Below are 27,104 nucleotides of genomic sequence, written 5' to 3' on the forward strand. Positions count from 1 at the left end.
TGTTTGAGACACGTTGCGGCTCGCCTCGAAAGTAGACGAGAGTAGCCGATCGCAGCCGGGGGAGGTGTCAAAAAGCTCGTCTTAAGTCGGACAGCTCGGACTCGGAGTCGGCTTGACTGGCTGGGTTTGCAATGGCGGAAATTGCGTTGGCGTTTTTCGTTGCAGATGAAGTGGATGTAATATAAATGCTCCTCCCTCTTAATGTTTGCAAAACTGATAGGTGGACAGGCTACAAATGATCAGTCCCTTCAGATCCGCACACATGAAGCTGAATGAGCATGAATTGAACAGACCTGCTGCTGTGTTAATTCTTTAGCTGCCACTTTAAGCTTTATGATGTGTACAACATGGATGTAATTTGATTTAATCTTGCCATTTTAAATGATGTATTCAATAAATAAGGTTAAACCAAATCATTACATTACAATATATTTTATTTTAATGATTTCGTTTAACTTAAAGAAAAACTTTATTGTTATTGCACATATTACAGGTACTGAGACAACGAAATGCAGTTTAGCTTCTAACCAGGTGCAACAAGCAGAGAAGTGGAAAGTAATGTACACAATCTACAGAATAACATATAGAATTAATTGAATGATGAATAAACAGTGGGGTATGAATACACTAGATATCAGCCTGTGAGCAGTATGAACAGTGTGTATGAATATGCTAAGATATATAAAGTATGAAAACGGTAAGCAGTATAGTATAAAATATATAGATATTAATTTCACGATGATAAACATTGTGGAACAATGATGAAAAATGGGAATGGATGTGGCGACGTAAAACGGACACAAAACAACAACAAACTTTTGCCAGCCAATTGGAGAGTTTCATCAGCAGCACGTGGTAAAAACCACCAATGAGCGCTCAGCTCGAGATACCAGCGAGCCGTTTCCCATCAAGCATTTCGCTTCCGCAGCTCGTGGAGAGCAACTGCGCCAACTCGCCTCGCCTCGCTCTCAAGGCTGCGGGCGTCTTTGTCCCGCGAGATTTCAAAGTCTCATGTGGGCGAGCCTCCAGAGCAAGTCGGACAAAATGACTAACCATCATGCAACGCACTAGCAAGACGTTGATCGCAACTGCGCAGGTCTGCGCAGGTCTTGCTTGTCTCAAACAAGCCTAATGTGTTTCGTGCCTGCAGGCTGCAGCACGTCTTTTTCTCCGGTCGGGTCGTGGAAGACTGGAAGCTGTGTGGTTCATAAAAACATGTTCTTACTCAATATCAAGCCACAGTTATTGCTTTTATTTTAAATCGTATAATTTCGGACTTTTGTTGCCGTCTGTGAGGAAAATAAATGGGGCTCAGAGCCTCAGGATACTGAAATCTGTATTTTTTAAATCTGTTTTTCCTTCTAATTTGTTATTCTTTTCAAAATAACACACTGTTATTTGCTCACCAATAACACACAATTATCCTTGCTTTTATTTATTGGTTTAATTCCATCATCTCGGGCTTTTTTGGCATCCGTCAGGAACTGAATTTCAAAATAAATATAACCGGAAACAGACGTAGGCATTTCGAGCGATTACCCAAGATCCTCAGCTATGGTTTTAAGCTCGCTGATTGGATGTGTTAGCCGCAATGCATGCTGGGATTTGGTGTTTATATTATATGAAATCCGGAAAACATTTGAAAAGAATAAAATAATACTTAATTCCGAGTGCTCTTGCTTTTCTCTTTGAAAGTCATCACATAACGGCATTGTAATACACGGTTGCATTACATATTACAGATCTGCCGTAGTTCTTTATTTAGAGAGCCCTGATGAGAAGACCTTTGGAAAAACTGGAAGAAATGGCGCCGAAATTGAATACTTGACGTGGATCATAAATATATCAACAATTAAACAACATCTTCAATTTCTCTTCACACAATACGTCTCCTTGCAGTATCAACACTAATTCGGCTGACTTTTACATTTGATCTAATTCATAGATAGGTTATATTTACACCATAACGGTGCACAGCTGATATAAAAGGACTGTAGTTTTTAAAGATATTACTGATTTTCTTTGAATGTAAGAATGTAAATACTGAGTCTGAAATAGTATAGCAATATGCTGTAAAATTATGTGAAAGCATGCATAAAACTATACATCTTCAGATGTTGTACATACACACTAATAATACAAAGTTATTATGGCTGTGTGTACCTTGTGTGCACCTCCTAGTGGTTAGAGCACGTTATTGAATTATTGTTTTTATGTGTTATATTTGATTAAAAAAATATTAAGAGTACATACTTTCATAGGGGGAAAGTATAAATATAGAAATATAGAATATAAAAAATCAAGAAGATACTATAAGTGATCTCTACAATAAAACAGTTTAGTGCAGGATGTACAAAGATATTAATAGGAGGAGGTGCAAAACAGAAAAACGAATTAATCTTTATTTAAACATTAAATAACAGATTAAGGTCTTCTTTTAAATAAGAAAAAAGGAGGTACACACATATTGATAGATGTCTTGTAATGCACTGTTGAGGAACCTGTGACCCAAGTTTTTCATTCATTGCATAACTACACCGTAGTTGTGTATGATATGTCAATAAACCTTTGAAAATCTTGAAAGGGATGTGCAAAATAGCCATAATATACAGTCTTTAATTAACTATTAGTAGAGAATAACGAGTAATGAATATACTTTATTACTTGTTTCCATTCATGTCAATTGCAGATACATGTTTAGTCTTCTCAAGCACCAACTATCAAATATCTCTCCTGATTGTTGGCACTTGACAATCACCTTACCTGAATTTTACTCAGGTGTAACTAAAGTCTGATTTAAGGGTTGTTTATATTTCACATAATTAATCAGAATCTGCAAAGTAACTCAAATAAATGCAGTGGAGTAAAAATACCAGGTTAACCTCTGAATTGTAGTGGAGTAGAATTACAAAGTAGCAATGAGCTGTCATGTGGGTATATATTAATGCTATATATTAATGCTGCGCATTATGGACACAAGCGATTATCACCCATTTATTAATTATATGTTTTACATTTGATAACACCAATGTGTTTAATACTGGCAACTTCTAATTGTGGGAAAAACGAAAACGTTCAGTAGAGACGTCCCATAGAACATTTTGCGAAACACAATAGCCAGCATGTGTAGTTCTGGAGGGGCGTTCGATTCCAGTTTTGGATAGTCTGGCGTGGTTTCGTTCCATTTCACACAGCTGTTTGACGCTCTGCGTAACCTTACGGGGACTGTAGTCCTAAACGATAGCTGGGGATTATGGGTAGTGTAGTGTCTTCGGCCATCCTAAACTCAGAAATGTTGACAATCGCAATGATGCTCGAAATGTCCCTTATAGGCCTACGTCTGTTTCCGGTTATTTTTATTTTGAAATTCAGTTCCTGACGGACACCAAATAAGCCCGAGATTATGGAATTAAACCAATAAATAAAAGCAAGGATAATTGTGTGTTATTGGTGAGTAAATAACAGTGTGTTATTTTGAAAAGAATAACAAATTAGAAGGAAAAAATATTTAAAAATACAGATTTCAGTATCCTGAGGCTCTGAGCCCCATTTATTTTCCTCACATACGGCAACAAAAGTCCGAAATTATACGATTTAAAATAAAAGCAATAATTGTGGCTTGATATTGAGTAAGAACATGTTTTTATGAACCACACAGCTTCCGGTCTTCCACGACCCGACCGGAGAAAAAGATGTGCTGCAGGCAGTAGAAATACATTGCTTTTAAAATCGTGCTGTGCAACACGAAAAAAAGGGGCAAATCGTGTTGGTGAACACGAATCAATAGATTAAAAATCGTGTTGGTGAACACGAAATGCCGTGAGACTGGGTTGGTTGTACAGTGTGTAGATGCGGCGGACAGACGGGTCTCAGTTGGTTTGGTGTCCTCTGCTTACTTTTAATACTTGTAAATACAACTTTTGGTCCGTATATTTAAATTCCCCATTTCAGCGACCAGAGAGAGGGGGGGATATATCCAGTCTCTGATTGTGTTACGTTATTATGAGAGTGCTCTCATACTTTAAATTGTATATATTTATATAAATATATTTGTGTGTGTGTCCGCATCTGTAGCCTGTTATTGTCTCATTATACCGCACTCTCAATGAATTCAAAGTAAATATGTGGGGGAACAATGTTCAGCTGATGTAACAGAGATTATAAAATACAGCGCTATGATAAAACACTCAAAAGCTGATGCAGCTGTTGCCACGTAATAATGAACGGACGTCGCTTTAATATGACCGCTCAGAGGAGAGGAGTTCTCATTTCTTTAAACGTCTGCTGCTTCCCCTCCTCTCTCCTCGGTCCTCCGCTCGCATCTCCTGTGGGCGGGACTAAGTCTCGAGGAGGGGAGTCGAGGAGGGGACATTTAAGAATTGAGAAGCCTCTCTACCCTTCCTCCTGAAGCATAAGCAACAAATACAACATGTTTTCAGGTTAAGAGTTTCAAAAATAAAACTGATATCTGGCCATTAAACTTTTTTGTCCTTGGTTATAATCCCTTTAACATTCAATTATAATACCGCAAAAGGAAAATCAGTCATTACTGGAGGGGAAATTCAGCATGTTTATTTATATGTTTTCTAATGTATTCAAATCATTATTTTACATAATTGTAATTTACCACAAGAGGGTAGTATTTTTCTATATGTTAACACTGGTCAGATGTTTTTAGGTGAACAAGAAGGCTTCTGAAGAATGAAGCATAATCATTGGGTAGTGGTAGGCCTACTGGTACTTCAGATTTTTTTTGCTAAAGCAATTATTAAAACAAACTGTTTTTTTTCACGTTTAAACTCAAAAGTCCCCCAACCTGTTTTACATTTGAAAAAAAAGAAGCCTGTTGACTTATATTGGTAAACCGACATCTGTAAATCAGCAAATCATTAATTTGGGGTAAATCAGCTTCGAGGTCTGAACACATAAACAGCCCGTTTTAAATCATTAGGTTCTTAAAGTTGTAATCATTTATTGTTAAATACAGAGTTATTTGTGCAGCCTTTCATGGGAATGAGCAAGAGACTGAGTGGTTTGGAGGCAGGGTTGAAGAAAACCCTAGAGCCCTTGGGCCCATCGACGCAGGAGATTACGGAAAGATCTGTGTCAGTCAAACCATTATGGCTTCATGCACACTTGTGAACAGGATTCATGCTGTATCCAGTTCTGTTTACACATCTGTGTTTGACTTGAGTGGTTTAGAGTTAATACTGGAGGAGTAGTGTGAGATGAGTCTGTCAGCTTCTCTCCACCCAGTGAGGAGGGCTCCATGAACGGTGGAAAAGTAGCAGGTATGAGTAGCCTCTCCAGCAAACAACACCTGCAGAGGCTAAAATACACCAAATAGTTACAACAAGGTCTTACAGATTGGTATATTATGTGCTAGTCTGTGTGTTCCCTAAGTGCACACAAATTCTGTTAGTGTATGAACATGTAGTTACTTGTAAAAGTGACCCATCGGTAGGCAGAGGCTCCATCATGTTCTCCAGGTCCTGGACTGAGCAACCTTTTCCTGGGTAACTGTACGATCCACATGTCCAGGGGTCATGAAACCACTGTGAGCGCAGGGCTCTCCTCGGGGTGACGGTCGGGTTTCCTAAACACACAGTTAGTCTGAGAGTGCTGTGGATGAGTTGTGTCATGGTGTGTGTAACCTCTTGTTCAGACAGGGTCTCCATATACTCTGACTCATGGCCAGCAATCCAGCCACAGAGAACATGGCCATACCTGAAAGTTAAACGACAAACATGAATGCATCCATTATCAATGTATTTATAATTTATTTTTTACAAAAAAACAAGCATCCGCATTTGTTGACCTTTCAGTGGGTTTGAGCACAGTGAAGCCAAACAGCTTCTTTATCCAGGATCTCTGTACATCTGGCACCTGGTCCACCATGCCATCCTGAATCACAACAACAGAGGAAACTGTTTCAAATGTCTAATGTTACATATTTTGCTAACTAGTGGCATACAAATCTAACTTTTCAAGAAAACACGTGGTGAAAACAAGCTGCTCACACACATTCACACACCATAGGCCATATGTATATTTTGTGTTGCTTTTTTGTATATTGTCTCACCTCATCTTCCCACACGAGATAGATGTTTTCACAGTCAGCATCCCACCACGGGGAATCAAACTCCACATATATTACATTGGTAGTTCCAAAACCTAGTCTCTCAACAGAGTGCAGTTTGTGTAGAGGGAGAGGAGGACTGAACAGGGTTGAATGGTGCTTCTTAAGATATCCTGATGAAAAAATAGAAAACCAGAACAAGTTAGATGATGGTTAGTATATAGAATAAATTATCCTGATCTGCCTTAAACAGCACTGGTTAATTCATTGTGATACAATTCTTTAATTTTGTTATTTTTTAGATTAAGCCAATAGATGACTGTTATTTTAACTGCATGCCTAACATAAATGATTATCGGCAATGTTATCCTCACTTCAAGTCTCTTTTTTGCACTGTGTCATGTCTGTAGATTTCCTGCTCTGAGATGCAAAATCTCAAACTGAGTTTGTGAATACACATCTTTAAATGTACCTAGAGGTACTGTGACAATGACATGATCAGCAGCCATCTTCTTCTCATCATCACACTCGATCATCAAAGCGTTTTCTTCCTTCTCTGTGTTGTTCCAGTGGACACAGCGAACAGGCCGGTTGTAAGTCACCAAATCCCTGGGGAGTTCCGACATCAAGTTTTTGATTAGACCTTCATAGCCACTGCATGGAAAAGAAAAATACATTAAGGTCAGGTGGACATGCACTTGTGTGCTGAGACAATCAGATAGTTAACAGACTGAATAGGTACAGTACTTTATGTGAATGCAGGAATTAATGGTTTATTTGAGTTTTATATGAATAGTTTTTGCACTTTATATGCAATGTACTAACCCAGGGAATGTGCAGTCAAGCCCAGGTAGAGTCTTGTACAGACCATAGGCCCCCAGGCCCACCTCATCCATACTGTGAGCCCCATTAAAACAGCACTCCACTTTCAACATGTTACTGATCACACACAGTCGCAGACATCTGGTTGCTGCATCTATATTTTTCCACTTCTCTGCTGCTCGTTGTTCAGCCTGGGCCAGAAAACATGAAACAAAACAACTCTTTATTTTTCACAAAAATCCAGTTTAATATAAAGAACATCTGAAATATTAAAGCCAATCTTGTCCTCATCCAGTGTTATTACTGTAGTCACTGAGAGAAATGTACCTTTGAACGTATGAAATCTCCCACACAGGCCCAGGGTTCTCCTCCTTGACTCTCGAATTTTGAACTTTCATAAATCAGCTCATAAAACATCTCCTCTGCAGGATAGACATCTTCAGCATTCAGCTTCCTACCTGAAAATTACACAACCAACAGAATACCAATAAGGGAGATATCATCAGGTTACACTTGTACAAAAATGGTAAATAATCAATGACACAGCCATTAGCACCTTATAGCCTAGTTGTCTGCCACTTAAGACACATACAGTCCCGGTGAATAGGCCTATTCACGTTTTCAGTGTGTGATAAAGTTTGATTCAACTCTAAAGTACAGATTCTAACTATTTTTGAACCATCTTAGTGTAATAACAGTTTTTTTTTTTAACCGTCTGGCGACCTGAACTGCTGAAGAAGTTGGAAGCCTGGTGGGGACTAACTTCAACGTCCACACCCTGGTTCTCTGGAGTGAGGGTCTTTGGGTCCAGCAGTCCATACTGACGGGCCAGACAAAACACTGGGTTCTCCTCAGTCGGTCCATGGATCCAGTGTGCTCCTATCTCAACAATATTATCACCTGCAGATAGAAAATGTTTTTGTGGTATCGGGGGGCGCCACCAGGGATTTTGGGCCCCATGAAAAGATAATCACATTGGTTACTTAAACATTTTTTTCTTAATGTTCTAAAAAAATAATCGTCCCCTGTCAGTCACGGGCCCTTAGAATCGTCCTAACTTTTCACCCCCTTATCCCCTGGTGGGATCACAAAATATAGGATTGTTATAAATAGAAATGAAAGTTTTATGTTTAAGGAGGAATAACTTTTGTATACATTATTTATTGTATTTATTAGTTACATTATGAGTAGATGTAGTTAGCTCTGTTCTTAGTAAATAACTTGTTTTTTTTATTAGGTGAGGAAATGTTTGGATCTGTAAAATCTGTTTTAATATGGAATAACATGAAAGGTGTTTATTTTGTAATAGTTATTTATGCCCCTTTCAGAATTCAGTCTTGCTCTGTTAAGATAATAGGGAATGTAAAAAAAACGTGATTTCTATTACTGCGAGGTAATAACATAATTGACAGACAATACTGTAACCTTTGAGAGTCTGCAAGAAATGTGTTGATTGTTGGTCATTTGCTAAAATAAACAGTACTGAAAGAGACACTAAAGTAGGCTAGTTGTAAACAGTTGCTTCACATTACTATCTCACCCAGTGTGTCGGTTTTGATTCTTCCTCCGCTTCTTGCAGTCGCTTCCAGTATCTGCACATGTTGAAATCCAGCGTTAACGAGTCTGTGTGCAGCTGCTATACCCGAAATCCCGCATCCTACTATAACTACTTTAGCATTCACACTCATAGCTGTGTGTAGCCGGCCATGCTGACAGCTGACACACTGTAGTTGTAGTAACATGTCCCGCCTCTTAGCCTATCACGTACAATGTGTTGGAGCGCTAGCCAATGAAAGCGTGAGTGTTAGATAGTGATGTTAAGGAAGTAAACAATGAGTCCAGCATTTCACTCCCTCTGGAGCGAACTTTGCGAATTTAGTTTTTGCAGAACATTTACATGCAAGAAAACCTATATTACACACAGGAAAGAGAAAAGCCCAACAAGGTTAATTGTGCTCCTTTAAAACCCTTCTCCATCTGTTGGTTTAAGAACAAGGTGGCCGATGCACAAACAAAAGTTTTTTAATATAATATTTTCTTGAAAATCTTAGGGTTAGGTGAATACTATTACTAACATAAATAAGGAAATGCACAGACTTCCTGTAGTTATTGCATTCCCTATTGTTCTGTTATTGCTATGCATTGAATACATGATATACCCCACAAATGTAAAATAAATATCCAATAAAATGTTACTTTGTCAGGGTTCCTCAATAATAGAAAAAGTTGTGCCTTGAGGTAAATGGTTTGGATCCATTACTTAATCTGCAATTGGCTGCAAACAGATTGAAATGAACAAAGTTGTTTAATAATATCCATTAGAGCCTCTTCAGCAAACAACACCTGCAGAGGCTGATCACACCTTAGCAAATAGATCTGTAAACAATGTGATTCAACTCATATTTGGTGTGTGTGTGAAAAAGAGAAAAAAACATAACTCTATTGTCTATTGTTAATTTGATCTGCAATTCCTGGACTGATGACACCACATTGCATTAAAAAAACAACCTAAGAAACATTGTAAGAGCATCTTCAAAAGTGAAAGGACCATATTAAAAAAGGCCTATTATCCATTGATGCACTTTGTAGTAAGTAAGCACCACCAAGTCAAACTCCTCATATGTGTTAACCTACCTGGTAATAAACCCGTTTCTGATTCTGATTCTGAAATAAAAAAGGCCAAAACGTAGCTTTTTATGTTGTATTACTCTGTGCTATTTGCAATTAATGGAAACATGGTCAAGGTTGATTGAATCACAACGAACTTGCTGTTTGGGAAACTGTGGGAAAACGGAACAGCCCTCCTCTCTCAGGATACCCTTATTGTGTAATGTTGATAGGTTCACATATGCACACACAGACAAACTCACACACACCTCATGGGAACTAGCTGGCAACGAGGGTCACTCAGAAGAACAATGCTGCTAATCTGTTCTCTAGTCACCGTGGAAGTACAGGAAATAATAAAGATGCTTTTTGGTTGTGGGAAAATTGAGCAGGGTATTGTTTGGTTCAAGGAGATACAACAACATTTATAGAGAGAAAACTAAAAACTGATTTATTACATAGAAAAGTCAGAGGAAAACCTTACCAAAAACAGGTGGTATAAATATCCAAACTTGCAGTTAGAATTTTCATACAAAATAATTTAAGTCATAAAATATAAAGCAGTGATACACTTTGCAGCAAAAACATTAACAGATCGTACAAACTGTTGAAATATGTATTTCTAAAAGTAGAAGCACGTTGGTGTATGATATGGTTCTATTGCAGCCTTTACTTTTACCCTCTTACCTACATCTACATTCACTACAGTATTGGCACATTTTCCCATAGGAATTCAACAATCATTAGTGTTCAACACACCCTTCCTCGTGCACACACACACACACACACACACACACACACACACACACACACACACACACACACACACACACACACACACACACACACACACACACACACACACACACACACACACACACACACACACACACACACACACACACACACACACACACACACACACACACACACACACACACACACACACACACACACACACACACACACACACACACACACACACACACACACACACACACACACACACACACACATTACATCAGTGCCTGCAGAAACTCATATTATGTCACTGGCTCTGCCTTCGAGCTGAAGTTGGATCATAGACTTCAGAGAGCTGTACCTGTAGAGGAGAGAACACATGATAAAAGATGATCTCTGACACTTACAAACAGGCACTCAAATACATGTGAAATTAGTGATAAAACCATCCAAAATCATATTAATGTATCCCTCAGATAAACAGGCAATACTTGTCTGTGTGATTAATTCATTGTTCTTTTGGTCTGTTTTAATAGAATGTTATGAGAAAAACAACAATATAAAAAAATCACTAAGCTTGTCTTTAACAATGACAGTTACAATGAGTGTGTGTGTGGTAAGATATGACTGTGTGTGATGGTCTTGTTTTGATTTTGAACTGCCGGCTTCGAGTCACATATATTTGCTTCACTTAATGAAATAGACAAGTGATTAAAGAAGGCTTTGTCTGGATCCAAACATGTTTTGTAACTCTGTAATGTGAAAACTGTAAAGTAGAGAGACGTGCTTACTTTCTGGTCAGCTTGTTTATCTCACGTTCCTCTTCCTCTTTAAGTTTCACTACAAAGCTGTCTAAAACAGGAATCTCAAATTTAATATATTGTGCCACCTGGGGAGAGAAAGATACATATGAAGACATATATCACCACCATCACGTGAGCTAAACATGTTTATATTTACAAGGCAAAGGAATTCCAGGGAAAACTGTTAAAAGCGTGTTCTGTGTTTCATCCAAAGAAACATTAGATCCTACTGTTGAATTATTTGGAGGCAGCAGTTGCTCAGTCTTTAGGGACTTGGCTTGGGAATTGGCTGGTCACTGTTTAAAGTCCCCACACAGACCATAAACAGTTTGTGGACTACTAGCCGGAGAGTTACCAGTTTGCCTCCTGGGTGTCCAGGTGTCTTTCAGCAAGGAACCAACCCCAAATTGCTATGTTTTCTCTAAAAGCCGAGGACGGCTCTCTGCATATAAAAAGTTGGGCTATCATTTAAATTCATGCAAAGCGGTTGGGGGTCACATGAATTGTAAAGGACAAAGGCCTATTTCATAGATGAATGGGTATCAATAGCAGAACACTTTTTAATCTGACCATATATTGTTCACTGTATATGATGAAAATGTCTAAACCTGGGCAAATTAAAACAAAACAATGGCTAGGCATAGATGTACAGTATGTGAGTTGAATGAACTCCCTGTTTACATTTTTTGTTAGGAGTTGAAACGTTTGAAAGTTATTCCAATCCAATTCCTAATCCAGGAGAGTTCCCAGCAACTTGTTTTATTTATCACCGAGTGTAATCACAACAGACAGTCGGTCCATTTAGTTTATTGTTACAACAGTTTCGAAACAGGATATCTTTGTTCAGCTTGCTAAATTTAACCCAACTGCTTATTTTTGGTCCCTTTGTGTCATTGTGTTTATGTTAATTACTACATCAAAAAAATTAAAGAAACCACGATGAGGGAACAGAGTGTGGTGGCAGGAGGCCCAGACTCACATCATATGTGACTTCCTCTCCCAGGTCGGCCTCTGTGATCAAGATCTTGGAGATTTTCTCACAGGGTCCATAAAGCACACGAGTCACCAGCGGGTATTCACCTTCCCTCAGTCGGGTCTTTTCTACAAGGATATACGAAGAAAACAAATAAACACAAACACAACTAAAACCATTATTATCTGAGAAATCCACAATAAAAGTAATTACTTACCACCAGACTCGTGCACCAAATAAAGTACAAACTCTTCAGATTTATTCTCCACCTTAAAAAATAGACACATATTTTATTTCTGGTTTTACTGTTACGCCACTTGAGATGCAACTATTGTCTCACTGCTTACCCTAAACTTGTGTAGCAGCAAGTTGAGGACTTGTCCAGTCGTCATGGAGCTGTTCACTCGTACGTTAGTAACAGAACCGAAGGCCGGAGTAAATACAGATGTCTGAAAGCAAGAGAGAAACACATGTAGAAATAACTGAGAGGGCTCAAAGTATTGGGTACTTTGGTTCATGGACACTTGAGAAGCGATTTCTGGACATTAACACCTTGGACCTTTTGAACATTGATCTGTTCCTGGAAACTGTCTGTTCCAGGAAACTGTCTGTTCCTGGAAACTGTTCAATAAAAACACTGTCTTCAGGACAAATTGATGAAGGAACACAGTGTGACCTTATATTGGCACATTAATGAGATCAGCCCACAGCAGGCTATTGTGGCCCTCAGCACTAGTACAGGCACACCCACACAGGAAGCTTCCGCCCTTCTGCAGCTGGAGATGTGTTAACAGCGGGATACATTAATGTGTGTTCTGTTTATTGTACCTTGTGGTTGTAGAAGTGTCCGTTGATTGAGAATCTGTGTGTGCGCAAGCGCTGCAAATCTCTGGCAGTGTGTGTCCTTGACCTCCTCTGAACCCGCATGAAGGAAGCATCGCTCCTGGTCCTCAGCAGCTGAGGAGAATCCTCCTCATCCGGACCACACGTGTCTCCACCTCAGGGCAAACAAAAACATGCCTCTTTTAACACATGCATTGAACACAAGTTCTGCCATGGTTTTAACACAGACGTCATTGTTAAGCCCATCAATTGTCTTTAGCGTTACAAATAAATGTCCCTTTAAACATATACATAACAAATACTCTTGCTCTCAAATTAAGATCTGGAGTATGTTAGTAATATAACAATATATGATTTAAAATTAGTTTTGAAGGTTATTTTTTTCTATTAGTATTTGAAATTCTCTAAGACAGAATCAAATTAACCTGTTAAGCCCCAAAGCCCCCCTCGGCGGGGGCTTTTTTGTTTGTTTTCACGACACTGTGTCTCAGGGCATCTTAATATTTAAGAACCTATTAATGTGTTATACCAGATTAACGGGAAGAATCTCAGCTAACTGACGACACAAACCATTTTTACCAAAACAAAACACAAGTCTCATAAGAAGCATCTAAATGACCTCTGAGCGAAAAATGCTAATGCACTTTGGCACAGAACTCAAGATAAAAGTACCCGTATTACTTATCGTAGCTGCACATACAAGATATCCGATTAAAGCTGAGGTTCCACAGATGATTTAGGTATATATATCCGAACTCGCGATAGGGGAAGCAAACACAGACATCACAACACGTACCTTTACGGGAGATCGTCTCACCGTAGCTGTCAATCTGATCAAAAGACTTATTCAATGGCATTACAACGAGAAAAAACGCGGCTGAATCGGTTAATCCATAGGTTGACAATGTTTCTGTGGAATATTTTTCTTTAATTCATAATCCATAATTCCATTTTTATGTAAAAATCGGAGAGTAAAAGTTAGCTGCTAATGGTAGCCACCAGAGTTATTGCAGCTTCCGGTTTTGGCTATGCGTCAGTCACACACACACACACACACACACACACACACACACACACACACACACACACACACACACACACACACACACACACACACACACACACACACACACACACACACACACACACACACACACACACACACACACACACACACACACACACACACACACACACACACACACACACACACACACACACACACACACACACACACACACACACACACACACACACACACACACACACACACCACACACACACACACACACACACACACACACACACACACACACACACACACACACACACACACACACACACACACACACACACACACACACACACACACACACACACACACACACACACACACACACACACACACACACACACACACTAAATAAGGAGTATGTGGAAGTTCCCCTCGATTCCATTGGCTCTGACGGTTAGAAAGAGATGTCAATCAGCAAAATCGAGCAAGGTGGGCCAGAGATAGGTCAAATCCACCCAAATGGCCCCAGAAGTGTTTTTTGTGTGCTAAATCTCTCTAAAAAGGTCAAATTTAACTTGTTTTGCATAAATCTTGATGCAGGATACTTATTATTTGTTGTAGTTTGGATTCCTAAAGCTTTTAGTCTACTATCCCATCATTCAAGGCTGGTTTTCACTATAAGTAATTTTTTTGTTTTGGACGGACACAATAATTTACATTTTTTTTTACTGTGTTCAATCTGAATTTACTTTCAAATAAAAACATCTATATTGATTCTGACACTTCTACATCCAACTCAGAGATGTAACCTTGCTTTGAGAAAAAAGATTATTAATTTAACCCTTTTAGAAGGGAAGATAGGTCATTTGTTCTGGGAATGTCATTTTCGAGCCTGAGACCTGAAAAACAGGCTCGGGGCTTAACATTTCGATTTTACACTGTTTACTGGAAAGGAAATGTATATTAAAAACTAAACATTCAGTTGTTTTGCTATGATTAATAAAGACTATGGCACACAACTGAACTGGCCAAAGTCAGATCCATGACTAATAGCCTAACGTTGGTTGTCTATAGTGTGATTGATAGTCTGATGTAGGTGGCATCTCAGGCTAATCTGTGCTCCATCTGTGAGCCAAATTTTCCAATGGAAATTATAACTAAGTATCCATGGTGCTCTAATCTGTCTCAGCATGTGATTGTAATCTATGTTGATCAGTTAAGTATGTAAATGTGCAAGTGTGTAAAAGGTATTGCACGTGTTTGTTACTCACCTGCTGGCTCAGGTTCTGTACCCAGTGAGTTGTTGTTAGACTCTTCTGACAGCTGCTTTGCCCCAGCAGATCTATCGTTTCTGTAGAAAGAGGAACAATGTGTTTATTGTTTGTCAGAAATATTAAAAGTGTGATACCACTTGTGTGCATATACAATATGAAACTATAGCTGGCAGACAGTTTGACTGTAAATGTGGAGAAATTGTTCCTGGTATCAGTCTTAATACTAAGCTAAACCTTCTTAGCTAAATGTGGGGGCTACGGTAATTTTCCTTTTTTGTAAAACGTCTTCCAAATTGAAGATAACTTTAATCAAGATTAATCTGTCCTCTTTTACTTGATACATTTGTAAATAGTTTTGCCCAAACAGGACAAAATATGCGTTCAAGTTTCACTTCATTTATGACATGCCAAATTCAAAATATTTTCACTTTATTATCATAAATTACAGCTAAACTAGGGGGAACCATTGTTAGTTTTGGACAAAATAATGCAGAATTTGCCCTTTATTTACTATTTTGTTTTATTTATTGATAATTGTATTTCGATGCTATGGGTCTGCTCCGAGAGGTCATACCGGTTGAGACGAAATCTTTCATTGTCGTCGTACATCTGAAGTCTGATTGGTCGGCGCAAACCCCAGTAGATGTTCAGCAACCCCTCCAGGATGAGCTCTCCATCTTCCTACACACAGGCACACACACACGACAGTGATCATCACAACTCGTGCTCAGAGAGGATATCCTGCTGGCCGCCTGCCACAGAAGCTCCATGTCAGTTGTACGTGCAGGAGCGCTCACAGCTTCAGGGTGACCCCTGTCTTCTTGGAAAAAGCACGTCAGGTTTGACCCACCTTTTTCTACATTGTACAAGGGGGAAGTCACGTCCGAAAAGGCAGCAATAAGGAGAACAAAGACGAGACTGCTTTGGGTCACGTACACATTTTGATCTCACAGAAGTGAAAGTCTAAAGATAGAAGAAAATGGTCCCATGATGAGTACGGAGATAAAACAGTGTAATCCTGTTTAACATTTTTTTCAGTTTGCTTAAAAAGAAAAGTTTTATTGTTACATAACTGAACTATTAAATAAAATATGATATCCCTACTGTGACTGTGTAATCAGTTGATCAGCTTCCTTTCCCTCCAATAGCCTGTTATATATTCATAATATCCCTAGAATACAATGCAGCTCTTTAACTCGATTTATTTGTATGGAAAATTCAATAAATCAATTTGTCAAATAAATACAAACACTACATTAAAACTGAATCTTATTTGATCAGCTGATTCTCTGCCAGTTTAAGGTTTGTGGTAATTCTGCTGCAATTCTGCTTAAATTCCAAGTCATTTAATGTTAATTCCTTGTGAACACATACTGGACATTTATACTTATTGTAAGTCGCTTTGGATAAAAGCGTCAGCTAAATGCAATGTAATGTAATATCAGGGAAAACGGTTTGCTTTTCATTTCATTCAGATTATTTTGAAATAATTTGTAGTTAAGTATATATATCCTCAATATTATTTATAAGTAAATCATAATCATTGTAAACACTTTGTATTAAGCATCATACTGTATTGACATATATTAGTGTCTATACAGTTTATGATTTAATGGTTTATATTGTGAGAGTGAGTTTGGGAAATAAGAAGTCCTTAAATACAACAATTTAGCCTCACTCAGCTCATGACAACGATGATCGAAGACATGGTGTGGTTCTTTACAACTTGACTGTCAAAAGTCCATAAAAAAAGTAGTTCTGTTGTGTGTTAAACTTCTTCTTTGTATTCCAGTCATCTTGCAGCATGTCACTATGCACACATGAAAGCAGTTTGCGTGAAGATCTCAGACAGCTTTTTATCAAATATATTTTGAATGGCGCTTAACTAAATCTTCAAGATGGGCCTCTAAATGTAGGAATGTACTGTTAATAGAACATTACAGTTTAATTTGCATGGATAACTTGTGGCTACTTTTGACTGTAATATCATAACAAATGGTGGGAGCAATAGAAGCTTGTCAGTAAGAAATGTGCAGATTGCTTATAAAGAAGAATACTGGAGATAGTCAGGTGTTCACCATTTTTAGATGGCTTAACATGTTATTACTGAAATAAAAAAAAGAGGCACCGTGGGTTTTTTGAGGCGAGACAGAATGCTCCCAGGGCTTCATTGTTTCTGGAATATAAACATTGAGAGCAGCTGCACCACTGGACCTCTCTGACCTGCATCACCAGTTTCCTGAACAGGCATGGACACACCCTCCCAAACACACACAAGCCCACAGAGATGCGAGTAAGGTCAGCAGATCTATTTTTGGAAGTGGCGCTTCATCGCTCGGCTTCAGAGTGCCTCTATAAAGCCCGGATACACACTCTGCTCCAGTCATACTCAACTGAGCGGACTACATCACTCTGCTTCACTCTTCATGTCCACTCCACAATTCAAGCAACAATCCTGTGTTCTTAATTAACACTTATTATAGACGACTTACAATTTAGCCATGTGTTCAAGTTGATTTAAAAGTAATATTTACAAACCAGACAGAAGAATAAAAACGTATGAAATGAATAGAGTTAAATGTTTTGACCACAAATTAAATTCTTACAAAAACAAGGAATGAAGGGCATCTACAGCATATAAAATGTTAAATTATGTAAATGTAATGACTAAAAGAAAGCATGCAAAAAAGTGTATAATGAAAATGAATATAATGAAAGAGTTTTTTCTTAACAACCACAAATTAAAATCACTATCTAAATGTTTTTTTTTTTAAATAAACAGTTTATGTATTTGGACATTGAGTCTTTTCATATGGTCTAACTGTTTTATTTCCCCTCCCCCGATGCAGCATGAAACGCACATGGCTGTTGCTTTCTTTGCCTCTCTTACCCACCATTACTGAGACCCTGGAGGACTTGCCTGTCCACCCCTCCTCCTCACAGCCTGCCCAGAGCTCAGCGTCTCTGGACGACTACATGACGAGCATCCAGGCTCTTGCCCGATCTGAAGACGCCCCGAGCTGCGGCCCTGTCAGACTCCAGAGGGCCCCCAGGCTGCGGCCGTTCTCTAAGGCTCAGATGAAGCTCTCTGTCTCAGCCTCACTTCCTCTCGGCTCTCCCCGCTCACTAAGGACTTCCAGACTTTGCAATCTGAGTCTCAACAGCACAGAGGATTTCTCTCTCATGAGGGGCAGAGAAAAAGACTGCAGGGGCAAAGATCCAGTAGACTGGCTGTTTGGACAGATAAGGACTTGAAGGGAGACACAGTTGTTGTTGTTGTTGTTATTGTTGTTGTTGTGGAAAAGCCCAAAAGCACTTGTTGGAATATATCATAATCAAACAACATTGGAGAACCTGCTCTGTTTATGAAGATCAAAACAGCGCAATGGCTGATGGGACTTATTATGATGAACAAAGACAGAATCACCAAATGGCTCCAGAGAGAAGACTTATACGCACTGAGGACTGAAGTCTACATGTTTAAATTTTTTTAAGATATAGTTTGTAATAAAATACTAAAATACTCATGAAGATGTTTTTTTCTCTGCTGTTTTTTTAAGTTACTTTAAAGAGCTGAATATCGTTACATTTCAACATGGGCGTAGGAAGCATCCTGAATGTGGGGGGGACATTTTTAACGGGGGGTGTGGGGTCCTCCCCCCCAAAAAAATAGATTTCCTGTATTCTGGTGCATTTTAACAGGTGGTTTGATACTTTTAACATGAGGAAAATGATGGGTGCATTTTGTAATTTCATCCAGTAGTAAAGAAAGGAAACATATTTGATTATTAATTCAGAGCCGTCTTTGAATGAATAAAAAGCAGTTTAAATGCCCATTTTTTGTACATTTATATACAACAATACATATTTGTGAGTGCATTGAGAGATATTTTTGTGGAGAGTCATTTATATATAAAATGCAAAATACATTTGTGAATCCTTCTGTGAGCATTTATTAATATTGGGACTGATCTGACTCCATACAGATGTTAAGTTCACCTAGGAATGGTATCATTGACTTAAATGTTCAAATAAATGTTGCTCTTCTGTCTATATTGGCCATATGATGCCCCTTGACTGAAATATCCCCACTGATTTCCTTAACATTCTGGGATGAGAGTCCACATCACAATTTACCGTCAAACTGTCATTTCCCTTTCATCACTCACCTCAGCAACAGACCTCTCTCCACTGTCCCTGTGTTCTGCCTCTGACTCACTCTCAAGCGCCTAGATGTCAAGAGAGGTGGTGAAGTGATCATTATTTATTGAGCAGTATACTCTTTCACATTGAATCATAACAAGTCATACTGAATGTAAATACAACTGACTCTAAAGTAAGTCCCAGTCTGTGACATTGGACATTTTGAAGACTCAAAGTCCCAAGCAGTAGGTAGAATATTAGCTGTAATATGTAATGTGCACAGAAAATAAATAGTTAACTGAATACTGGGATGGAAATTGCCTATAAGCACTCAGTAAAACATAAACACACAAAAAGCTTCTGAATGATAAGAAGTATAATTAAAACATAATGCACATTATCATATTGAGAGAGAGTACCGAAGTTAAAGAACTCAGAAAATAATCTCTTATCGAATTAAGGCTCCAGTAAAACACACTGACTGCGTTGCTACATGGACATCATGGTGTTTATATGAGCACAGAGAGATCGGGTTATTCATGTTCCCTGTTTACATGATAAATACTAGTAATCTGGCATTTCGATTCCTTTTCTCATCTAAACTATTGTTACGTAGTAGAAATCCAAAAAATAGTATACAGAAATTTTCCGACATTTTCCGATTCACCAAACATTGCATACCGGCGAGGAAAGTGCGTACAGCACTTCCTACGCCGGTTTCCCTTTATAAATCACAATCGACTCGAAATGCGGTGCAGTTTTTGCGCTTCACGTAACGCCCATATTTTCCTATAAATAGTCAAAGAAATGCCCATTCATTCATTCATTTTGACTGACTTTATGAAGAAGATAGCAGGAAATGACGACAGAACAGCTAAAAAAGACATCTCACACCGTGTCAGATTTTGGGGAGGTCGAGATAAATCATATTATTTGGTGGATGCAGTTTGAACCATGAGTAGCAGCATGGAGGTCGGATCGTCACCAAAATAAATAAATAAGTGGTCCGAAAAAAGGTTAATGACAAAAAAAATACACATAGCCTTCCTCAGGCAGTGTGTTTGTACCGGGGACAGGAGACACCCTTGATGAGAAACTGTAAGAAATGATCGGGGAATCCCTCCGGAGTGGAGTCATGACGACTGGATCTGAATTATGTTTTTGTATTTGGTGGTTTGTGTCCCAGCTGTCGATCAGCTGTGTGCAGCGTCTCCACTGCAGCCTGTGTGTCTCAACCCCCCCCTCCCCGCAGCAGCTCTAGTTAAAGGAAATACAACCAATGTGTTGTGTTATATTTGCTGTACAATTTACCACATATGGTGTTCTTAGTTTCCATACCTCCTGTGTTTTACAAGTGACTTATCAAGTCTTGGCAAACGGAATAAAACACGATTAAACATGATAGTATATAAAACCATGCTCGTATCTACAACCTATATAAATGCAAAACGGCGTGAGTTTAGACGTAATTCTGTCCTCCTGCATTTCATAACATTACCACAACATATTCGAGGTGGTTTTAAATAACATATCCGTATTTATTTATTTCTCCAAGTTATGTTTTTGTGTGCACTGAGGAGTCGCAAACAGGCGTTTGTTTAATCATTTTAAGATTGGCTTTAATCAATGTTTGAAAATGAATTCTTCATATATGATAAATGAGAGGTAACATTTTATTTATGGTATTATTTCCACATATTTATCTCCATTCTTCCTTCTGCCAACGCGGTGTCGCAGTTTCTCGTCTCTCCCGTTTTTGTGCTTAGTGCGTACGCATGGGTTAGAGTTTGCGGGGACATTTTCCTGTCAAGTTAGTATTTTATAAATCGCAAAAATTGCAAACAAACTGGCGTACGCCATTTTTTGAGCATATATCCCTTTATAAATGAGGCCCCTGAGCTGTCCAACGACGACAACACTCCTTGAACATGCGCGCGCTTTGTGAGAATCTGCCTTGGTACAAAGTAGCAGTGAAAACATGGGCTGAAGTCGAATAGTCCATTTAGCTTAGGAACCTTCCTAAAGGAGTGAAATGACCCGGAAGTCCCTCAGTGGCAGCCATGATAAGTGCCGTTAGAATTCTCTAGAATGATGAGAATGAAAGGAAAGGAGGTTTCAAACTTCCTTTATAACCTCCTTTAGCTTAGGAACCACTGGACCTCCCTAACCGACAGGAGAAGCGAAAATGCTGCCCCACAATGCCTTGCAGCCGCAGCATTTGCCTTCACTCAACAGTCGGATGTTCACGGAAACAACCGTTTATGACCGAGAAATGATATCATGAAAGTTACGGTGCGTATTAAGCATTTAAAAAAATAGGTGGTAAGTTGCCAAAGTGCTTTGTTTTGAACGTTCATCAGTATTATACTCAAAAAGAGAAATATGAACGTTAGTTTTCACTGACATTATCAAATAAAGTCAACATTTCAGTCTTTACTGAGCTGTGTGGAGTTTGTTCAACTTTTAAAAGATGTTTGAATGGTGATATACACAGTGATAGATGTTAAGGACTAACGTTTATAATAAATACATCTGTATTGATTTAAGATCTTTAGTTCATACAATCATACGTAATAATAATAATAATAATAATAATAATTTCAATTTATATAGCGCCTTTCACGAAACCCAAGGACGCTTTACAATGGGAAGTAACAAAACAAAAAAGGTAATAATAAACATACAGAGCAATAGCAGGAAATAAGTGACTGTAAATTAGTTGAGGCCAAAGGCCTGAGTGAACAGATGGTGTTTGAGGTGTTTTTTTGAAGGTGTCAAGAGTGTCTGCATTCCTGATTGCAGAGGGCAGAGAATTCCAGAGGGTGGGGGCTGCGACACTGAAGGCTCTGTTGCCAAATGTTTTCAGCTTGGAGCGCTGGATGGAGAGCAGCCCTTTGTCAGAGGACCGCAGGTGACGAGAGGGGGTGTAGGGCTGAAGGAGGTCAGAGATGTATGGAGGGGCTAGGGAGTGGAGAGATTTGTAGGTTAGCAGGAGGAGTTTGTACTGGATGCGTGACTTGACCGGGAGCCAGTGAAGGTGGATGAGGGTAGGGGTGATGTGTTGCCAGGGCTTAGTGTGGGTGAGGAGCCTGGCTGCAGAGTTCTGGACGTACTGGAGCCTGTCCAGGGCTTTGCTGGTGACCCCGAACAGAACTCCATTGCAGTAGTCCAGACGAGAGGAGATGAAGGTATGAATTAATGTTTCTGCAACGGGGTCGGGGAGAGAGGGCCGGAGTCTGGAGATGTTTCGTAGGTGAAAGAAAGCAGTTTTGACAGTAGACCTGATGTGGGAGTTGAAGGTGAGGCTAGAGTCCAGAGTGACGCCCAGGCTGCGAACCTCAGGGGAAGGGTGGATGGAGCCGCCATCGATGGTGAGGAGCAGATCTCCAACCTTCCGGAGCAGTATTGGGATCATGTGTATTAATGTGGACCGGAGGGAGAGGGTGACGAGCATAAGTTTCACTTTCCTTTTTATTTCAATTCCAACTTTGGTCCTGAAGAATATGTTTCTCTGTTGTCCACGTTCATAAAGCAAAGCAGCAGCATCAGAGCACGGTGCAGAGTCTCTAGATGAGTTCACAGCAGTCCCTCGTTCTTATTAAACATCCATGTTGTAGTCCGCTGTATAGAAAACTGTGGTTTCCATAGTTTCCCCACAGCAGCAGACGCACACAATGACGTCCGCTGGCGCATCATAAACACGTCGGATAGTGAAAGTGCATTCGGATTCTCTAAAGTACCGCAGTCTCTTCTCCTAAGTCCTTTTGAATTCTCCTATCCACTATCCCTTAACCCCGTGACGTTTCACTCAGAGGTCAAGGAATAGACGATAGGGTTAGAACTTAGGAGCTGATTTTTAAACTATCCGACTGCAGCCATGGTACAGAGTTTCATTGATTTGGGCATTCTCTCAATAAGCAAGTGGAATGGATTTGATAGTGAAGCACTGACACAGCGCTCTACAGAGTGCGGCGAGTGGATAGACCGATTCACGGGCTGAAAATACTGAGGTTTTGCAACTTTGCAACAAGTTTTGATATTATCACCGTGATAATATCCAATAAAATGTAACATACTATTACACTAGGGGCCATTTTAAGAAGTAGGCTAGTTTTTGAAATTCAATACAGTTTATATAAAATGTAAAATATACATATATAAATGGAACAAATGTGTTGAGTATTTTCGTGTAGTTGTGTTACTTGGACTTGATAAAGAATCTGAGTAACTACTGCCTCACAAGTTTACGGAAATAATGCTGCCATCTAGTGGTAATCAATGGCACTACAGTGTGTGCATTTTAAACGAAAAAGTACTTAACACAGCCACAAGGGGAAGCTGCAGCACAAACTGAGATTAATATGTGGTTCTCACAGCAGACAAGCACAGACAGACAGACAGACAGAGAGACAGACAGACAGACAGACAGACAGACAGACAGACAGACAGACACTATTGAGCCAAGTGTTGCCAAGATCAGAATGAAATATTTTGACTACACCTACTTTTGTAATTTAAAAAACATCCCCTTAATCAGAAAAGAAAGGTTTACAGCCTTTTTGGCCAAATCCATAATCCAATATTGGATCCAAGACTGATGCTGAGCAGTAAAAGTATAACACAGCTTCGGGGCTCAGTATCAACTATGAAATCAACTAATAAAGTTTGACTATTCATGTTAGAGCTTGTTTTCCTTAGTTTAGTTTGTTGTGTATGTCGCTCAGCTTCCAAGTCAAACCACCTGACAACATGACTAATACAGACCACCTGACTCCACCTGCAGAACATGACTTCATCTTAAAACAACACTTTCACACAGAGTCTGTGCATCACTCTGGATAGTTGATATAAATGAAAAAACAAACCCTCAGACATGTCAGGTATATATGATCACAGTCTGCATGGTAAACATGCTGAGTGTCTGCAGCTGGTTTTCATCTAAACTCATTCACTCTGTATTCTAGCAATCCACATTAGGAGTTTCCAAATGTTGGTCTTTTTTCCAATCAAAGAATGTAAGCGCTGAGAAATGTGTTGTCCCTTATATCCATAACATGTCTAATGAGTAACATTTGGCCCCACTCCATTACATTACATGTTACTTAGACACTTTTATCCAAAGCGACTTACATACTCAATACTGTGGGCAATCCCCACAGGAGCAATTTGGGGTGAAGTGTCTTGCCCAGGGACACAATGACATGCTGACTGCAGTGGGGTTTGAACCTGTGCTCCCTTGATCCGAATACCAAGGCTCTATCCACTGCACTACACGCCACCATCAGCTCTAACAATGACACATACCGCATAAATCATCACAACAAGGCATTTGTCACTTTAACAATGTACATTTCTCAGCGCTTCGATTTTGATTATATCACACTACCAGCACTGATTTGTTAACATCTTCTATTGACAGCTACCGAACGGAGTTGTGGTGAGTTCAATTTCAATTCATTTCATGCCTCTTACAAACGTACACTACAGGATAAAATAAAACCGACTAATTAAGGTATAACTTCTTAATTCCTCAGGATCCTATTTCATATTGCACAGATGATTTATTACATTTTTATTGTTTTCAGCTGACTTAAATGCATTTTGACTTTGCCAGTAAACTGAGCTTTTCAGTCAAACTTAACTTCAGATGCTGTCTTCAACCAAAAGACACATAAATACATTGCCTAAGTCATCACATTTTTCACATTATGATTTAAGGTTGAGCGTTCCTGCTGAGGGGTTCTGTGTAAAATACGTGGGACTTGTTCAAATCAGGCAACATAATCAAAATAATGAGACTGAAAGGTGCCTTGGACAGCCTGCGTTTTAACACAGTAAGCAATATGCTGTATAATGCAGAATCAGCGATTTCACTGCAATAGTCTCTTTTTTACAACTATTATATAAGTAAGTCTGGACTCAATTCCTTATTGAAGCCACATTTTTTTGGTTGAATTAGTAGCTTGCATTTGACCACATGTTAAAAGACTCATTGTACAAATCGCGCATTAAAGCTTCTTATAATAAGTTACAGAGGTCAAAGTCATTTTCTATAATAGTATTTTGTTTGTATTTAATATCTTATTAATGATCAATAAACAACTGTTTTTCAATTTCAAAATTATGTTAATATTGTAAGATCATTGGTCCCTCTATTATACATATGCTATATGTTCACATGTTATGGAGGCGACTGTGGGGGGATTCCCAGAATGAGACACTATAGAGAGTCTGGCCGGTGGTACGAAAAAGAGAGACGGATCACCACATGACCTAAGATGCGAGATGCATCTCGAGAGTAGCGAGAGAGCGAGAAGACGCTATAATATAGAGAGAGCAGAGAGAGAGAGAGAGAGAGCGACGAGAGAGAGAGAGAAGAGAGAGACGAGATCATACTATCCTCGATATATCTTCTCTCGAGATATTCTAATCTCTCTCTCATCTCTCTATCATCTATCTCTCTCTCCTACTCATCTCTCGATCCTCTCTCTCTTCTCTCTTCATCTCTCTCTCTCTCTCTCTCTCTCTCTCTCTCTCTCTCTCTCTCAAAACCAGCTGGAGAACAATGGGGAACTCCCGACCAAAAAACCCATAGAATATCAAACAAATAACCAAACACACCACACGACAGCCAAACGTTTACTGTGGAAATACTCTGCTGAGCAGTTAGTGTATATGAATGAAATCTGAGACTCCCTCCTTGCATTTCCATTTTCAAAAAAGGGTGTTTTTTGTTTGCTTTGTCAGCCGTTTGGCATGTTGGAAAAGATCCCGGGATGAAGGTCTGTGATGAAAACTGCTGCCAGATTGCCAGTTTATGTGGTCTCAGGTTATTCGTTCTCATTATCTGCCTGCAAATCAAAGTGCTGGTTAAACTGGTTCCAGTTTTGCTTTGTGTTTGACCCATTTTACAGCACCTACCGTATGTCCTGCAATCCAGCATACCACCAAGCAACCGTCAAAAACTCTGTTTGCCTTTTTATTGTCTGCCAACACTGTCAGAGGTTGTCTTACCTCGCGGGTCCGCAGTTGGAAATTCTTTCCTTCATGGTAACAGTTGTAGGTCCTAAGCAGTGACAATATGTGCGACCTGGAAATTAACATAAGATCACAAAGGGTTTATTGATTGAAAATATTCAAGTGATACCATGTAAACTGTAAACACTTATTTTCCAAATGTTCCCTGATTCTTTTGAAAATGAAAAAGAGGACAGACAATCACACATAATATGCACAAAAAACAATAAGCAATACAAATAAAAAATAAAAATTAGACAAATAAAATAATCAGGAATTAACTTCAACACCCCGTCCTACGTTGATTTCTCTGCAATCCATGTCCTAAAATGATTCACAAAACAAATAAAAATAACTAAAAGCCTTCACACAATGCAGGCAGTGGTGATATTTTGATCACCCTTGTGGTTAAACTGTATTTTAGTCATTACATTGCAGCAGGTGGAGAGACTTACTTTGGTATCAGTTTCTCTTCACTGAGCTTCACGTAGGTCTGACGCTCAACCATTGTGACCAGAGTCCAGCTGTGGCAGAACAAGAGAAAAACATTCATAATGACCTGATTTACATCACATATTAATAGGAATAACTCCTATACGTTAATGAGATTTAATACAATGATTTGTGCATTTATCATAATAATTATCATTCAACTATCCTTTTATTACTCTAATCAGACAGCGATTAATGATTGTTTAGTTTATTGTGTAGTTTTGATCCATATCAAGGGTTGGAAGTTTTTTGGCACAAATAGCTCTGGAGGTGAAATGAGGCACATGCAGTTAAA

The 27,104-nt window shown here is 39.1% G+C and overlaps 2 protein-coding genes across 4 annotated transcripts in view; both read right to left on the minus strand.

Annotated features, from left to right (window-relative positions):
- Positions 1 to 4,639: 4,639 nt before the first annotated feature.
- Positions 4,640 to 8,623, minus strand: LOC117459470 (peroxisomal N(1)-acetyl-spermine/spermidine oxidase-like). Of its 3 annotated transcripts, none has more exons than XM_034100267.2 (9): positions 8,442 to 8,623; positions 7,625 to 7,801; positions 7,229 to 7,359; positions 6,905 to 7,092; positions 6,552 to 6,688; positions 6,083 to 6,252; positions 5,819 to 5,904; positions 5,442 to 5,727; positions 4,640 to 5,329 (listed from the first exon to the last, which is right to left on the minus strand). In XM_034100267.2, the coding sequence occupies exons 1-9, from the start codon at positions 8,587 to 8,589 to the stop codon at positions 5,171 to 5,173; spliced, it is 1,482 nt and encodes a 493-aa protein (XP_033956158.1). In that variant the 5' UTR covers positions 8,590 to 8,623; the 3' UTR covers positions 4,640 to 5,170. The 3 variants fall into 3 exon arrangements, with proteins under 3 accessions (XP_033956158.1, XP_033956157.1, XP_033956159.1); XM_034100266.2 differs by having other exon boundaries at positions 4,644 to 5,329; positions 6,552 to 6,733; XM_034100268.2 differs by lacking the exon at positions 7,625 to 7,801 and having other exon boundaries at positions 4,645 to 5,329; positions 6,552 to 6,733.
- Positions 8,624 to 10,456: 1,833 nt separating this feature from the next.
- rassf4a (Ras association domain family member 4a) overlaps positions 10,457 to 27,104 on the minus strand; it is a 29,029-nt gene continuing 12,381 nt past the window's right edge. The window contains exons 2-11 of the mRNA XM_034100287.2: positions 26,773 to 26,841; positions 26,315 to 26,390; positions 15,732 to 15,838; positions 15,155 to 15,234; positions 12,854 to 13,023; positions 12,373 to 12,474; positions 12,243 to 12,294; positions 12,032 to 12,153; positions 11,041 to 11,138; positions 10,457 to 10,610 (exon numbers count right to left, since the gene is read on the minus strand). Coding sequence (XP_033956178.1) covers positions 10,547 to 10,610; positions 11,041 to 11,138; positions 12,032 to 12,153; positions 12,243 to 12,294; positions 12,373 to 12,474; positions 12,854 to 13,023; positions 15,155 to 15,234; positions 15,732 to 15,838; positions 26,315 to 26,390; positions 26,773 to 26,825 — 924 coding nt within the window. The 5' untranslated portion in view covers positions 26,826 to 26,841 and the 3' untranslated portion in view covers positions 10,457 to 10,546. The remainder of the gene's footprint in view (positions 10,611 to 11,040; positions 11,139 to 12,031; positions 12,154 to 12,242; positions 12,295 to 12,372; positions 12,475 to 12,853; positions 13,024 to 15,154; positions 15,235 to 15,731; positions 15,839 to 26,314; positions 26,391 to 26,772; positions 26,842 to 27,104) is intronic.

Source organism: Pseudochaenichthys georgianus, chromosome 15 (assembly GCF_902827115.2).
Source record: "Pseudochaenichthys georgianus chromosome 15, fPseGeo1.2, whole genome shotgun sequence".
NCBI lineage: Eukaryota > Metazoa > Chordata > Actinopteri > Perciformes > Channichthyidae > Pseudochaenichthys > Pseudochaenichthys georgianus.

Bases quoted from the DNA above. Each gene is read 5' to 3' on its own strand.
- LOC117459470 (XM_034100266.2), bottom strand. From the start codon at position 8,589: ATGAGTGTGAATGCTAAAGTAGTTATAGTAGGATGCGGGATTTCGGGT. The intron at 7,093-7,228 runs GTACATTTCTCT...TTTCTGGCCCAG, and splicing joins GAGATTTCATACGTTCAAAG to GCTGAACAACGAGCAGCAGA. The intron at 6,734-6,904 runs GTTAGTACATTG...TTTTCCATGCAG, and splicing joins CTTGACTGCACATTCCCTGG to TGGCTATGAAGGTCTAATCA.